The following is a 14,769-nucleotide window of genomic DNA, read 5'->3' as shown; positions in this document are numbered from 1 at the left end:
TATATATATATATTTTTTTTATTGTTCTTTTTTCATTTCATGCAGATGGGCATGGTCTTTAATGAATCTCTGAGATTGTATCCTCCTGTTATTGGTGTTATAAGAAAAGCTGAAAGGGAAGTGAGAGTGGGAAAGCTCATTCTTCCTGCTAACCTGGAGTTGTGTATTTCAAATTTAGCACTTCATCATGATCCTCACATATGGGGACAAGATGTGAATCAGTTCAAACCAGAAAGATTCTCAGATGGGGTTGCTGAAGCTACTAAGAACAGCCTAGCTGCATTTTTTCATTTTGGACTAAGACCTAGAAATTGCATGGGCAACAACTTTGCTATAACTGAAGCAAAGATTACCATTTCTATGATTCTTCAACTCTTCAGCTTCACCTTTTCTCCAGCCTATGTCCACTTGCCGTTTCAGCTTCTTACAGTTCATCCACATCATGGAATACAAGTGATACTACAGCCACTGTCAAGAGTAGTAGAGACTTTCCATTCGTTTACCCCAAAAAACAGTGACTTAAGCCTCTTGTTATGGTACTTTTACAAAAAGACAGGAATTGTAAACTGATCTTAAGAATGATGAATAAACGTGCAAGAACAAGGCTTGTATGCAACAGAATGACATTTTAGATTGTTTATGTGGATTACAAAATTGAACAAATTTGCAAAGATGGCAATAAAAAAGAAGTTTTCGTTTTCATTGATATGCACATCCATATATATAATAGCTGATATAAAACAAGCTTTAAGCTATGGCTGCATCCATGAAGCTAACCTTGTGTCTTTCAATATTATTTTTAGTTGGTATTCTTATGGATTTTGGTTCTCTATTCAATGTACTGTGTGATTCTGTTATGTTTCTAACACTAATTATGCAGATGTCCAAGACAGAAAGCAGCAGTGAGATGAGAATGTATATATCCCTTGGGATGGAAAGTCATACCTCATCTATCAACAAAGACATATGCTTTAGAGTACTCAAAGATCTTAATAGTAGCACTTTTGTTGATCTTATTGTTTAAGTGGGGCATTTCTAATAATATGAGCGAGATGCAAAGTTGGTTGAGCCTCTGAAATATCATGCTGTTCTCAACTTGTTTTTCCAAATCATGTCATTATAGTATGAGCAAATGTACGGTAGAAAATCACAAATTTTTAATAACAATGCATTTTTGACAAATAATTTTGATAAAATCAACATGCTAAAATATGAAAATGAAAATGAAACGAACTAAAACAGTTTCCAAATAAAATTACATGAATTTTATATGTCTAATTTTCATAAAAGTCATCTATCTAAAATAAATGATTCAAAATGTGACACTTTTTATAATTTGAATGGTCAAAAGTGATCAACCAAAAGGGGAAAAAAAAAAAAAATCACCATGTTAAATATGGACTTGGTACTCAAAGAATGGATACTCATCATATCCTAGATATATGGACTTGATGCTCACAGACCAGTCATGTTTTCTAGACACGGAGCCTCATTTTTCACTACTTGGTATACTGGAGTCTTGGTTCCACAAGCTGAACTTTGACAGAGTCTGAACTTTTATGACAGCAAAGAATCTTAAATAGTTTGGTCCTAAGTGACATTTTGTCAGAGATTGATCAATCCTAAAGCAAAGATTCCAAGTACTGTAACTTTAAACCCTTCATTAACATGATGAATAAAACTTTTGTATGCATCAGAGTGACTTTTGGAATTGCTTATGCTGATTTGTAATTAAAATCATGCAGTCAAATGGAAACTCCAATGATAGTGACATTTTTCTATAGCAACGTAGCCTGAATTTGTCATGAAATGCTATTCATTTTATTTGTATTATAAAGTTATACTATTAAAAAAAAATAATAAAAAAAAGAAAAGAAAAAAAACTAGGGCGATATAGACAATTACAGAGAAGGTTGACAAGTCCAATCTTAGTTTCACCTTGTTTTCCACGCATAGTACACTATATAAAATAACAGATTTCAGGACTCTTAGACCAAATTTGACGGGTGATAAATGCAATGTGTATGACATTTAAATGTTTGTCATTTGTATGTATAATTCAACAAAAGGCCAAATAAAAAATGTTCCTTCTAACGCAAAACACTACATTTTAAATCTATAAAACTATATATTTTATTTGTTTATTGGCTTTCTTATGCAGGGATTAAAAACTGCAACAGATAATGCCTGAATATAACAACCCAATCAAACTGCATTGTTTCTGGAGCGTTGGTAGGTCAGTCGCAACCTAACTTGGTTACTTTGTTGATTGTACTTCTTTTTGATTGTGGCCTTGGTAATAAATCTGAAAGACTCTGTAGTAATGCAGTTTCTATGATGACAGGCAACCACAACCATACCAAATGATAAAGGTCAAAACCAAAATTGATTTTTATCTATTCCAATTTAATTCATATGAAAGGATTATCTTCAAACTTTTATTTGAACACTAGAATGCGAGTACTAAGTATGGTTCAAAACTAAATTGGTCGGTAAAATACTAATTTGACTCTAAGATGCCTTATTTTGTTGAAATCAATCTTAATTATGTCTCATGCTTTATTCCTTATGCCTTATGTTTCACCAAACTAATACTTTAGTAATTGAATTAATATTCTGGGCATCTTTTTTTTATAATTTTTTATTTTTTTATTTTATATATATATATATATATATATTCCAGCAAGCATGTCTATAGATTTTAGAATATTTAGCTCATTCTTTCTTCTCAGGGATTTGTGAAGTGGACAAGGATACCTAATAGGAATACTAGAAGAACCTCAAAGTCCATTGCAACAGGTGACAATATCCTAGTAAATATCAGATGATTACTTCATTAATGCAATAAATAAAAAATAGCTCAGTTTTGTCTTACTTGTGGATTATGTATTGTTAAATCCAATTGGGATGACCGCCCATTTATAAAAAGTCAATCATAAAGGACCATCCAGAAGGGGTCAAATACTACAGAACGGGTATATTTGTCTGTGTTATCAGCTTCCAGCATAAAAATTCCTTAGCTCTTTCCATAAAATAAAATATATAAGCTTTGAGATATAAGTTAATCAAAGGGTAAAACATAAAGAAAAATGAGTGCCTTGAGAGACCCCATGATCATTTTTTCAAGCTTTCTAGTCCTGCTTCTTGTATTAACTCTTATCAAGATATTTCATAAACTATGGTGGTTTCCTATTCGCGTACAGTATTTCATGCGTTCACAAGGAATCAAAGGCCCTTCATACAGATTCATCTATGGAAACACCAAAGAAATGTTGAGTATGAAACAGGAAGCCATGGCCACACCTATGGGTTTATCACATGCCATATTTCCTAAAGTTCTGCCTGATATTGATTTCTGGGTCAACATATATGGTAAAAATGCTCTTGGACATACATGTTTTCTTTGAATATTTACATAAAATTCTGACAACATATTGTCCCTTTTGTGACAGGAAAGAATTATCTTCAGTGGTATGGATATCAAGCACAACTGGTTGTAACAGAACCGGAATTGATCAAAGAAATACTTAATAATAGAGAAAGAGCTTTTCCAAAAGCTGACAATGAAGGCTATGTAAAGAAGATATTAGGAGATGGCCTTGTAACCACTGAAGGTGAGAAATGGGGGAAATTGAGGAAACTGGCCAATTACGCATTTCATGGAGAAAGCTTAAAAGTATGCTGTTTTGCTTTACTGAAAAGTATATTATTATTTTATTTTGATACAGTATGTAGGAAAAAGAGAGTAAATGAGATGTGTTTGCTGCTTGAATCTACCTAGAAAGTTTTGCAGTTTGATCGTCCATTTTACTAATCACTATTTAGAAAAAATTGACAAGGTCTTAGGTTATGGTAGAGTGATTATGCTAATATTATGATGGGGTTGTTTGGCAGAGTACAATTCCTACAATGATCTCTTGTGTTGAGATGATGCTGGAAAAGTGGAAAATATATGAAGGGAAAGAGATCGAGGTATTTGAAGAATTCAGATTGTTGAGTTCAGAAGTAATATCAAGAACAGCCTTTGGGAGCAATTACCAAAGAGGGAAAAGTATTTTTGATATGCTTATGAGACTGGTCTTGTTATCATTCAAAAATACATACAAACTTAGGTTTCCGGGTATCAGGTAAATTGCTTTTAGATAAATCTTGTATAAGAAACTGATCACCTCTTTACAGCACCAATGGCACTTCATTCATTTTGTAGCAAGTTTCTTAGAACTGGTGATGAGATTGAGGCAGACAAGCTTGAGGATGATATTCGCAACAATATCATAGAAATACTCAAGGAAAGAGAAGAGAAGGTAATGAGAGGTGAAAGAGACAGCTTTGGTAGTGATTTTCTTGGCTTGCTTTTAAAGGCTCATCACGACACCAACGACAGCCAGAAGATCTCGGTGGATGATTTAGTTGATGAGTGCAAAACATTTTATTTTGCTGGACAAGAAACCACTAATACTTTTCTTTCTTGGACGGTTTTACTTCTGGCAATCCATACAGATTGGCAAGAAGAAGTAAGAAAGGAGGTGCTCAATATATTTGGCCATCAAAATCCAAGTCCAGAAGGCATTGCCAAACTAAAAATAGTAAGTCACAAACTCACATTAATCGCAAGAGACTCATCTCTCCAAATTTGAAATGCTTTTGTTTTTCTTCTTAATTTTTCATTTCATGCAGATGGGCATGGTCTTCAATGAATCACTGAGATTATATCCTCCTGTAGCTGGCGTTATAAGAAAAGTTGGACGGAAAGTAAAAGTAGGAAAGCTCACTCTTCCTGCTAACCTTGTCCTATATGTTCCAAATTTAGCACTTCACCATGACCCTCAAATATGGGGAGAAGATGTGGATCAGTTCAAACCAGAAAGATTCCTAGAAGGGGTTGCTGAAGCTACTAAGAACAACCCTGCCGCATATTTACCCTTTGGAATTGGACCTCGAAACTGTGTAGGTGGAAACTTTGCTATAACCGAAGCAAAAATTACCATTTCAATGATTCTTCAACGTTACAGCTTCACTCTTTCTCCAGCCTATGTCCACTCGCCGTTTCAGCTTCTTACACTTCATCCACAGCATGGCATACAAGCGATACTACAGCCACTGTAACCAGTAGTAGAATTTCCATAAAACTTGCACCTGGTAGTCCTATGGATGGAATTGTAATACGATATTAAGAATGACAAATAAACTTCTAAATGCGAGGCGTGCATGCAGTAGAATGACATTTTAGAATGTTTGTGGTGACTATCAATGAAGATTACTCCTGTAACTTTCAAGCATCCTAAGTTCCAAACTATCTCAATAAATAGAATTGAGTGTTTTAAGCCTGTAAAAAATACTATTGAATCTACTCATGTTTCAATTACCAATTCCTTAGTAGTAGAGTAAGAAAATTCGTGAATTATCATGGAAATGCTTACTCCTTTATTTGTTTTATGCAATCTCTCGTAAAAAGCATACAGTTTTATTATAATCAGCATGCATGCTCATCTTATGGTTTGCGTACTAAGCTTATCCACACATAGATAGGCCTATGATGTTATTTTATTTTTCTATGCCTATCCACAAGTGAATAGGTGTGATAAATGCACAATGAGATGAGTATGCATGCCAATCATAGCAAAATTATATATATACACATATATACATTTTTATGGAGATATTAGTTTAAAATTACAGGATACTACCAACTATTATAAGCTTTTTGGTTGATAAGTCCAAGCTTAGCTTTACTCTGCTTTTAATGGATAGACAAAATGGAATAACAGCTTTGATGATTGCCAAAATGTTTAGATGGTGATAAAGGCCATGTGAAGAATTTTTTATTTTTTTTCCCTTTTAGAATCCAGCAAAGAACAAATAGAATAAATTCCTGCTATCTACCAACAAATTCTAATATTTATAGAACTCTGTTTGTTTATTGATTTTTCTTTTTGTTTGATATACCATAAATGCAGTGGCAGAGCCACGTTTTAAAGTGGGGAGCATGCCCCCCCAAGCATTTAAAATTTTTTTTTTTTAGATATATATATATATATATATATATAGTGTTTTTTCAATAAATTATGAAAATGACTCTATAATTATATAATAGGCCGCTATAATTAAAAGTTTATCTTTTCTATCTACTTTATTATTATTTTTTTAAGTATTTCTAAATGATAAACTTAATTAATTGAATTAATATATTAAATAATTATGCAAGTATTCTTTATCTAAAAGAAGTAAGTGTTCTTGTTTTTAAATTAATATTCAATATTTATTTTATTTACTATTCACTATAACTTTTGGCATTTCATTTTGAAGTTTTGAATTTTCTAATTACTTATTAATTAATGGCATTATTTTATTAGTGTGAGTTTTATTTTGATTATAATTATGCTCTTTTCTTATTGTACTGTTTGTAGTTTAATATTTGTTATTTGTGGATGTCTTCTACTTAGTTAAAATAAATACATTTTCTCATATGACATGAAAAAAAAAAATCTCTAACATTATTGTTATTTCTATTTTAATAACCCATCCAAAAATAAAATCAATATGATGTCTTAAAAAAGTATATATATATATATATTTTTTTTTTGGTTAAGAATCATATAAAATTCTTTTTATGTTGTGTATTTAAACGTTTTTATTTTTTTGGGTAAATAAATGACAATTCACATATAACAGTGTCAATGAAGCTTGGACAAGACAGGCAAAATCTGCTTACCTACTTAACTTCACCTTGTTCTCATTTGATAGACAATAGATAAAATAACAGCTTTCATGGCACAACTTTAGACCAAATATTGAGGGGATGGCAAAGGCAATGCCTTTGATAGTTGAATGTCGGTCATCAGTACTTAGAATCCTGCAAATGGGCCAATCAAAACCGTTGCTTGTGACGTCAAACACTATTTCATAGCTATAGAAGTATATTCTTTATTTGCTTTCTGTACGCAGAGATTAAAAACTGCAAGAGGTAATGTTTGGAATATTACAATCCAATCAAATTGCAATGCCTTTGGAGCATAGATTGTATATAGGGTTTTTTCGATAAATAGCCACCTTACAATTCCATTTTAGAAAACTAGCAAATTTTTTTATTTTTTTAAAAACTAACCAATATTTTACCCGTTTGGACTAAAGTACCCTTATCTCTATTTTTTCTTTTTTTTTCTTTTTTGTTCTTTTCTCTATCAAAAGGCCTTTTATTTTTTTTGGTTTCGGTTTTGTTTTTTTTACTTTCCCTTTGAAAACGTTTGAAAACGCAGCTAGGGCATTTCAAAAATTACCATCCCGGCCACCATTTTCACCGACATTCGTCTCCCATTCGCCGGCATCGTCCTCGTCCATTGTTGTGTCGGCAAGAGCCGTTCGATTGAGAGCTACCAGAGATAGAAGAATGCTCCTCTGTCCATAGAATGTTTGCATATGGTAAAAGTCCAATAAACTATTTAGTGGTTTTGTGGACACTTCGGTTTGAAAATTTTCGATAAGATGAAGATGAACTGTTAATGATTTTCTATGTATGCTTTAAACATGCCAATATTGTATTGGAGCATTTTGGTGAAATGAAACTTGAAAAATTTGCTTGTCTTGCTGATTTATTCTATGGTCAGCTTATTTGCAGATTTTATGTGGGTTTGGATGAGACATGCTGTCTTACTTCTGTGTAGGGTTTAAAAAAACCTTTTTATTTTGAGATTCAAATTGGGATTGCATAATTAGAATTTTGTATGGCTTTGTTCCAATGCCTTGGGCTGACAAAGTTAAATGGGTTGCAGTGATGTGGAAAATTGACCCCTAATTTATCGCTACAAGTTATCTTCCTAATGATAGAAGTTTTGTACTTTGTCTTCTTGTTATCAATTCCTTTTCAGTTGTAAATTTCTCTTACTACGTAATTTTAGGTATCTAAATGCATGCAGCCATATGATTGTTAATGTCCTTTGGACATATTTCCACATTGGCTATCATTATTTGGTATGTGAACTTTATGCCAGTTAATGCTTGCGGTGTTATGTCTGTTGTATCTTTTCTTTCCTCTGCATTTCCTGGGTGTTTTTGGGGTGAAAGGGAATCATCTTCCTCCTTGTTCAGAGTATTATATATCACCTCCTTTCTTTTCTTTACTTAAATAAAATGATTGGTATTTGTTTGTTCAAACTTATGAATGGACTCCTGTTTGGTATTCTTTCAGAACAATCTTGATCAACTTTTCATGCTCATGCACTTCCTTGATGCTGGGAAGGTTAGTATCTTAAACATCTAATGCAATGGCAGATATTTTAAGTTACCTTAAAATGGGTATCAAAGTTGATGTTTATAAATTCCCACATTCAGTAATTGATATTTATGCCTTGCAGTTTGGAAGTCTGGAGGAGTTTCAGGAAGAATTTAAGGATATCAATCAAGAGGAGCAGATATCTAGACTTCATAAAATGTTGGCGCCCCATCTTCTCAGAAGTATCAATCTTAGACCTTTTTCAAATGCAAATTTTTTTCTTCAGTTAATTTTTAGGTTTTATTTAATTACTGTTTGGTATTTTAGTTGTCTTGATTAGTTTATTCTTTGTGTTGGCTTTGTTTCTTGAATTCCATTGTTGTTTATAACTTCTTTTATTATTCTTATGATGTCTGAAGTCTGAACTTGTTTCCAAATTTTGGAAGAAATGGTTTTGAAAATTTTCCCTGTACAGTCTTTGAATTTTGTGATCTCTTTTAAGTTGGTAAAAGAATAATAGATCCCTTATATAATTTTTTTAGCGTCTTGGCGTAAAACTTGGTACTCAAATTTACTTAACCAATCTATGCCTGCGTGATTTTTTAGCACTGACATTTTTTGTCGAAAGGTTATTTTATTTTACTTGGACACAGCTATTCTCAGTTCTTCAATTCTTGTTTTGTTTTTCGCTGGTTCCTTTGTCTCTGCATTTATTCAGTGGACTAAATCTGCATTGTATGTGCATACAGGTCCCATTTGGGACCCATTCATGCATTCTGGAGGGTTTCAATGCCAATTGCTGGAAATGTAGTTTGGGGTCTATGATTTGACTGGAAAACTATCTTGATTGTTGTTACCATCGATTTATGTGAAATTGAGATTTTTCCTTTTTTGAAATCCTATGTGAAAGTGAGGTTGATGATTATGATTTTAATGACAGTGCTTATCTTATAAATATTCGTTCTTTTTATTAGCATGGATCACTGTATGTGCTGACCAGATTACATCTTTCCACTTTATTAGCTTATTAACTACCATTATTTGAGCATGCAACACAAATAAGTGTTCCTATTACTTGAACAATTTTGGTTGATTTGTGTTGAGAATTTGAACTTCAATCAAATTAGTTATGATCATTGTTGCAGTTAAGTTTTGATGGAGTCTCTCATTTCTAAGTTCATTGTACATGTCATGGTTTTTAAAGGTGTAGAAGCTAGATGATATTTTGAAAATCAATCTCCTTTCACTTTCAAGTTTGAGAGAAGAAAAAAAATTATTACTTCCATTTTGTTGGTACAAATCAATATCACTCTTTGTTGGCTTCTCTATCCGATGGGAACCTTGCATGTGGTTTTAGATGGGTGTTTGGTGAGATGTCATTGTTGAGTTTTGAAGCTTTTTAAGTTTGGATTTCTTGCATTTCAGCTTGAACAGATTTGGCAAGTAAACTTCTCTTCCTCTTTTATCTTCTGATGATGAAACTAGCTTTCTAGTCAAATTTTATGAGGTGTGGAGTTTAATTTTTTTATTTTTATTTTTTGGGTAGAAATAACATGAACATCTAGAGCAACTAGTCCATGCCATATACGTGTGCTTTAAACCAGCATTACTAAATTAAAGCCTTGTTTTCAGTTCTTAGGCTATGTGCTCAGTTCTTTATTGTGAAGCTGTAATTATAACAATATTTGTTTTTATGGACAATGTGATGCCATGAGAGGGAGCCTTCAGTCTCAACCACCCCAAATTAGTTTATCAAGTAATTTGTTATTCCAATGGTTGACTATGGAAGTCTGCGTTTCTATTTGGTTACAGGACATTGCCCGCTAAAGGATAGAACCAAGTGTCACTAAATGGTTAATTTGAATTATAGGATTTATCACAAATTGAAATCGCATACCACATCTCATGCAATGATGGGCTAATATCTTTGCTGATATGGAGTGTTTTGACTTGAGTGAATTGATTAGGCAACCAGAACAGAGATTTTAACTGGAGTGTTAGTTGTTTTTCTTGGTTTTCATGTTGAGATCTGGCTTATGACTGGTTAGACATACCTAATTGTATGGATTATATTTGTTTAAAAGGGTTTATGCTTCTTGTGGTTTTTTTCTGTTGGTGGAAAATTTCCAAATTTCTCATATGCTCTTGTTCATATGCACATCTTACACATATAATATGCTAGATTTGATTGTTGCATGGTTACTAATATTGATTTTCTATTTCTTTCAGCATTGGAAGAGCAACTGATGGACTGAGCAAAAAATTGAAGCACAAAATTTGCGATCGTGGAGTTACAAGTGCAAGCTAATAAAATTACACATACACTCACAGAGATAGATAAAGAGAGAGAGAGATATATAAATAGATAGAGAAGCATTGGTGGTGGTTTGTCCCCCATTAATGTAAGTTGCTTCTCTGTACAACATAGAAAATATTTTGCAAACTAATTTCGCTTTAATGTAACGAACTTATCTGAAAACCTTTAGTTGTGCTGTATTGAATGAGTTTTACAATTTTGAACCTTGTCATTATGCGCTGTGCTTATAATATTGTGTTATTTGGTGTGACAGAAATGTTTGTGTTGCATGGTTAGAATGTGAAATGTGAAATTAAAACTATTATGAAGTTGTGTTTTTGTTTGAATTTAATGGGAGGTTTGAATGTGAAACCATAATATATCTATAGGTTATCCTTAGGAAGCAATATATAATGTACACTACTAATGTATAATGTATTATGCGCTGGTTTGAAAATATTCTTTAGCCATTTTCATTATATTGTTGCACAAATCCTGTTAGGTGTATGTTATTTTGGTTCTGGAAAATTTTCCAACCCGAGGAAAATATTTCCTCTTTTTTTTCTTCTGGCGGGAATTTTTTTACTCCTGGAGGAAAAAAATTTCCTCCAGGCGGAAAAATTGTCCTTCAGGCTTTTCTCGTGTCGGAAAAAACGTTTCCTCCATCTGTTATGTTTTGTTGTATTTGATTTGCAGATAAATGGATTCAGATTACCAACGAAGGTTTTGGGACTCGGAGATATCGAGGGCAAAGGTTAATTGTAGATCGAACTTCTGGAAAGCCGTGTCAGATATTAAGTTCAAGCTGACTCCAGCCCAAATAAAGAAGTTTGAGGATAGCTGTTTTGGCCACTTTTTGAAGGCCAACGAGATACAATTTAGTGGCCACATCGACAATAGCATGCTGTATAGGTAATGTGTTTGCGACAACAAGGACTCTATGGTATTCAATTTTGGAGGGCGTGGTGCTAGATTTACACAGAGAGACTTCACCATAATTACAGGTCTACGGTTTGGTTACGAACCCAATAGGCAGGTTAACATCTCTACTCGTATTAGTGACACGTATTTTGGCGGAAAGCGAAAGGTCACTAATTCGGAGATAACCGAAGCTTTCATGACTGCACAGTGTCAAGACAATGATGAAGCCGACGATGATAGATTGAAGTTGGCTTTATTATATTTCCTAGAGACGGTTCTTCTAGGCAAAGAAAGCATGGCCACCGCACCTCATAATCACTTGGAGATGGTGGACGATTTAGAGTACTTCAATAACTATCCATGGGGTACTTTATCATATACTACCACCATTAGATCGTTGAAGAGTGCTTTTGAGCATAGAGAGTCCATGGCTTTAAACAAGTCAAAGAGTTATAGTCTTTGTGGGTTTCCTTTGGCTTTCATGGTAAGTTTGTTACACTATTATTTAAAGTTTGTTACACTTGTATTTATGGTGTGTATTTCGTTACTTATTCATTACTAATTAATTGTTTGACAGATTTGGGGTTTTGAGACAATTCCTTCGTTGGGTCAAGCATTCGGAAAGAAGTTGCCGGACATGGCATTCCCTCGAATTCTTAATTGGCATTTTTCACAAGTGCCAAGATTTGAGAAGGCCACTGAACTCTTCGTTCATCGTGATGTAAGTCTATGAGTTCTTCCACTTATATGTACAAATATATATATATATATATATATAAATATACATTCCAACATAATAATATTATTTATACACTTTTGCAGTATTTGTATGAATATTAGTATTACTTGCTAATCACTTGATTATAATCCCTTTTGTCTTTTGCAGTATCCCGTTCATGGCTTAATGAATGTGACTGAAGTTGAGCATGCATATATCGGCAACTTGGCATTGGATGTACATCATGACAGTACTCCATACAATGTTGCACCTGCTGTTCGAGACAAGCCACCACAGGCAAGTCATGATGAAAAAGATGAAGGTATTCCACTTACAAGAAGTGGAATAAGTAAGAAACAGAAAGAGGCATCTGTGGAAATTATGGGAAAAGGAGGAAGGCGACGAATGGGACATAAGCCGACAGACCAGCCTTCTTCATCGACTGCAGGAGTTGCTGCTCATGTTCATGTTGAACCATCGACTCCATCCCAACCTCCAACGACTCCATCCTATGATGAGGTTTGAATAAATTGTATGAATGTTTATCTTTTTTTCATTATTGCAAGTATTAATAATTATTATTTCTTTTAGGTACCTTTGAGAGAGAGATTAACAATCCTTGAAGGCGAAGTGGCTAGTGTACGGCAAGACGTTAAGGATTTACAAATCGCCATGCTTAGAGAGTTTGCAAGTTTGGACACCAAGCTTGATAAGTTAATGAAGCACCAAGGAGTGGGAGTTAGTGCTGACGGGTTGGGAGATGGGATGGACGTTGAAGGGGATGAAAATAATGAAGAGTATGGTCCCGATGCGACCCCCATTGATAGACAGTCACAGCCATATGTTGACGACGATGCAGGACCAAGTGTTACGATTATTGAGAAAGTGTCTCCATCAAAGTTTCCTGCCGGGAGACGTGCAAGAAAGGTAGCAGTTGCTAAGCAAAACATAGATATTGGGAGGAGGGATAGGAAGGCGGCAGCAGCTATTACAACTCCTTATAGTGTCGGAGGCTTGCGGAAAAAACTACAGCGCACTTTACCTGGTGCATCTTCTACTTTGAAGTTCGACCCATACAAACCAGTACCCACGCGACTTGTAAAAAATTTTGACAAATTTATGAAGTCTGGTTGGGCAGCAAAGGTTGATATGGACATTTTGACTGCGGGTAAAGACTTTTTCCAGTTGCTTATAAACAGTGAGAAGTGGCTGAATCACGATGTAAGTATTTTTCGATCAAGATTTTTATTTTATAATTTTATAAATTCCATAGATAGTTGTTCAACTGCATGGGATGTAATTTAAAATTAACTCGTCTTTCAATGCAGCATATGGAAGTCCTGCCTTACCTATTTCGTGTACGTGCCAATCAATTTCCTGATATTTTTTATCCTAGTTTTGAGGTGCTAGATGGAGGATTTTGGGTAAGTAACGGCCAGGTGTCCTATATGTGGCTATTGTGATTTTAGATAACTAATAAATTATTTTGTTGTAGGTATACATTGAGCAATGTCATGGAAAGTTCATCGACAATCCATCTAAGTTCCAATTCTCATACGCAATGCAAGAATATGTGCTGGGGATTCGAATGAAGGAGTCCAAGCCATGGAAATACGTAAATCATGTAATATATACATGTCCAAATTGTGTAATGTTAACAATTCATTTATTCATGTGCCTTCCTTTATTTATTGTGCTAATTGAAATTCTGTAATGTATTGACAGTTGTTGATTCCACTAAACAAGCGCAACATACATTGGGTGGTAGGGCACGTGGACTTAAAAGAGCGTCGCATGACTGTATATGATTCAGATAAGGCTGGTAACCGATACAAGGGACAAATTTATTTCCAGAAATTATGCATAGTGTTACCATATTTACTGCGGTCTGCATCCTTTTATGAGCAGCGGCTGGATCTTGTAGACTCCGTTGACGAGTTAACATGTGAATTGGCACAAAATACCCCTCAGCAAAGTAACGGGTAAAACCCCTTAATACTTACATGTTTGTTGAATAAATATTAACTATTGAATATGGTTCTAATAATACTAATATATGTTATAATAATTGTTTGTTTTTGTAGTGGTGACTGTGGCATATTTACACTCCAGACCATCGAATTCTTACATGCTAGATTACCACACAAGATAACATGGAGTTCTTTAGGAAGAAGTATGCATATGAGGTTTACAACAAAGAACTTAGCATATGAGTTGTGTGGTGATGCTTTTTTCTTTCCTTTTGTCATGTTTATAGATGCATATTATTTATTATATTTGACTTTTAATTGTAAATATAATGGTGGCTTATAATGTTCATTTAACAAAGATAACAATGTGGTATTGATGTAAGGATAAGTAATTGACCTTATAGGAAATGTGCCATGTTTATTTATTAGAATTCTGTTATGCACAAACGCCTTAAGAGCTCAATTGCAAATTTTAAAAAATTTTCCACTTGTCGGAAATATTTCCTATAGGTGGAAAAATTTTCCTACTGGAGGAAAAATGGAGGAAAAACGTTCCTCCAGTCGGAAATCCCATATGAAGAAAAATTGAAGCCTCTTGATAAATTTCCGCCAGGTGGAAAAATTTTCCTCCAAGCGGAAATAGTTTTCCTCCTGT

The 14,769-nt window shown here is 33.9% G+C and overlaps 3 protein-coding genes across 3 annotated transcripts; all 3 read left to right on the top strand.

The window, feature by feature from the left end:
* Positions 1–45: 45 nt before the first annotated feature.
* LOC112493080 (cytochrome P450 CYP749A22) lies at positions 46–1,024 on the top strand. Its single transcript, XM_048462807.2, has 2 exons — positions 46–453; positions 881–1,024. Exons 1-2 carry the CDS (start codon positions 46–48, stop codon positions 1,022–1,024), a joined length of 552 nt encoding a protein of 183 aa, XP_048318764.2.
* Positions 1,025–3,089: 2,065 nt separating this feature from the next.
* On the top strand, positions 3,090–5,284 carry LOC107415504 (cytochrome P450 CYP749A22). Its single transcript, XM_060813703.1, has 5 exons — positions 3,090–3,372; positions 3,453–3,676; positions 3,895–4,127; positions 4,208–4,586; positions 4,678–5,284. The coding sequence occupies exons 1-5, from the start codon at positions 3,090–3,092 to the stop codon at positions 5,104–5,106; spliced, it is 1,548 nt and encodes a 515-aa protein (XP_060669686.1). The 3' UTR covers positions 5,107–5,284.
* Positions 5,285–12,909: 7,625 nt separating this feature from the next.
* Positions 12,910–14,350, top strand: LOC112493250 (uncharacterized). Its single transcript, XM_060813136.1, has 6 exons — positions 12,910–13,029; positions 13,072–13,365; positions 13,473–13,568; positions 13,640–13,768; positions 13,870–14,005; positions 14,331–14,350. Exons 1-6 carry the CDS (start codon positions 12,910–12,912, stop codon positions 14,348–14,350), a joined length of 795 nt encoding a protein of 264 aa, XP_060669119.1.
* Positions 14,351–14,769: the final 419 nt, after the last annotated feature.

The sequence above is a fragment of the Ziziphus jujuba genome, chromosome 12 (assembly GCF_031755915.1).
Source record: "Ziziphus jujuba cultivar Dongzao chromosome 12, ASM3175591v1".
NCBI classification, from domain to species: Eukaryota; Viridiplantae; Streptophyta; class Magnoliopsida; order Rosales; family Rhamnaceae; genus Ziziphus; species Ziziphus jujuba.
The sequence above is the reverse complement of the archived record's forward strand: the minus strand, read 5'-3'. Positions and strand labels throughout refer to the sequence as shown.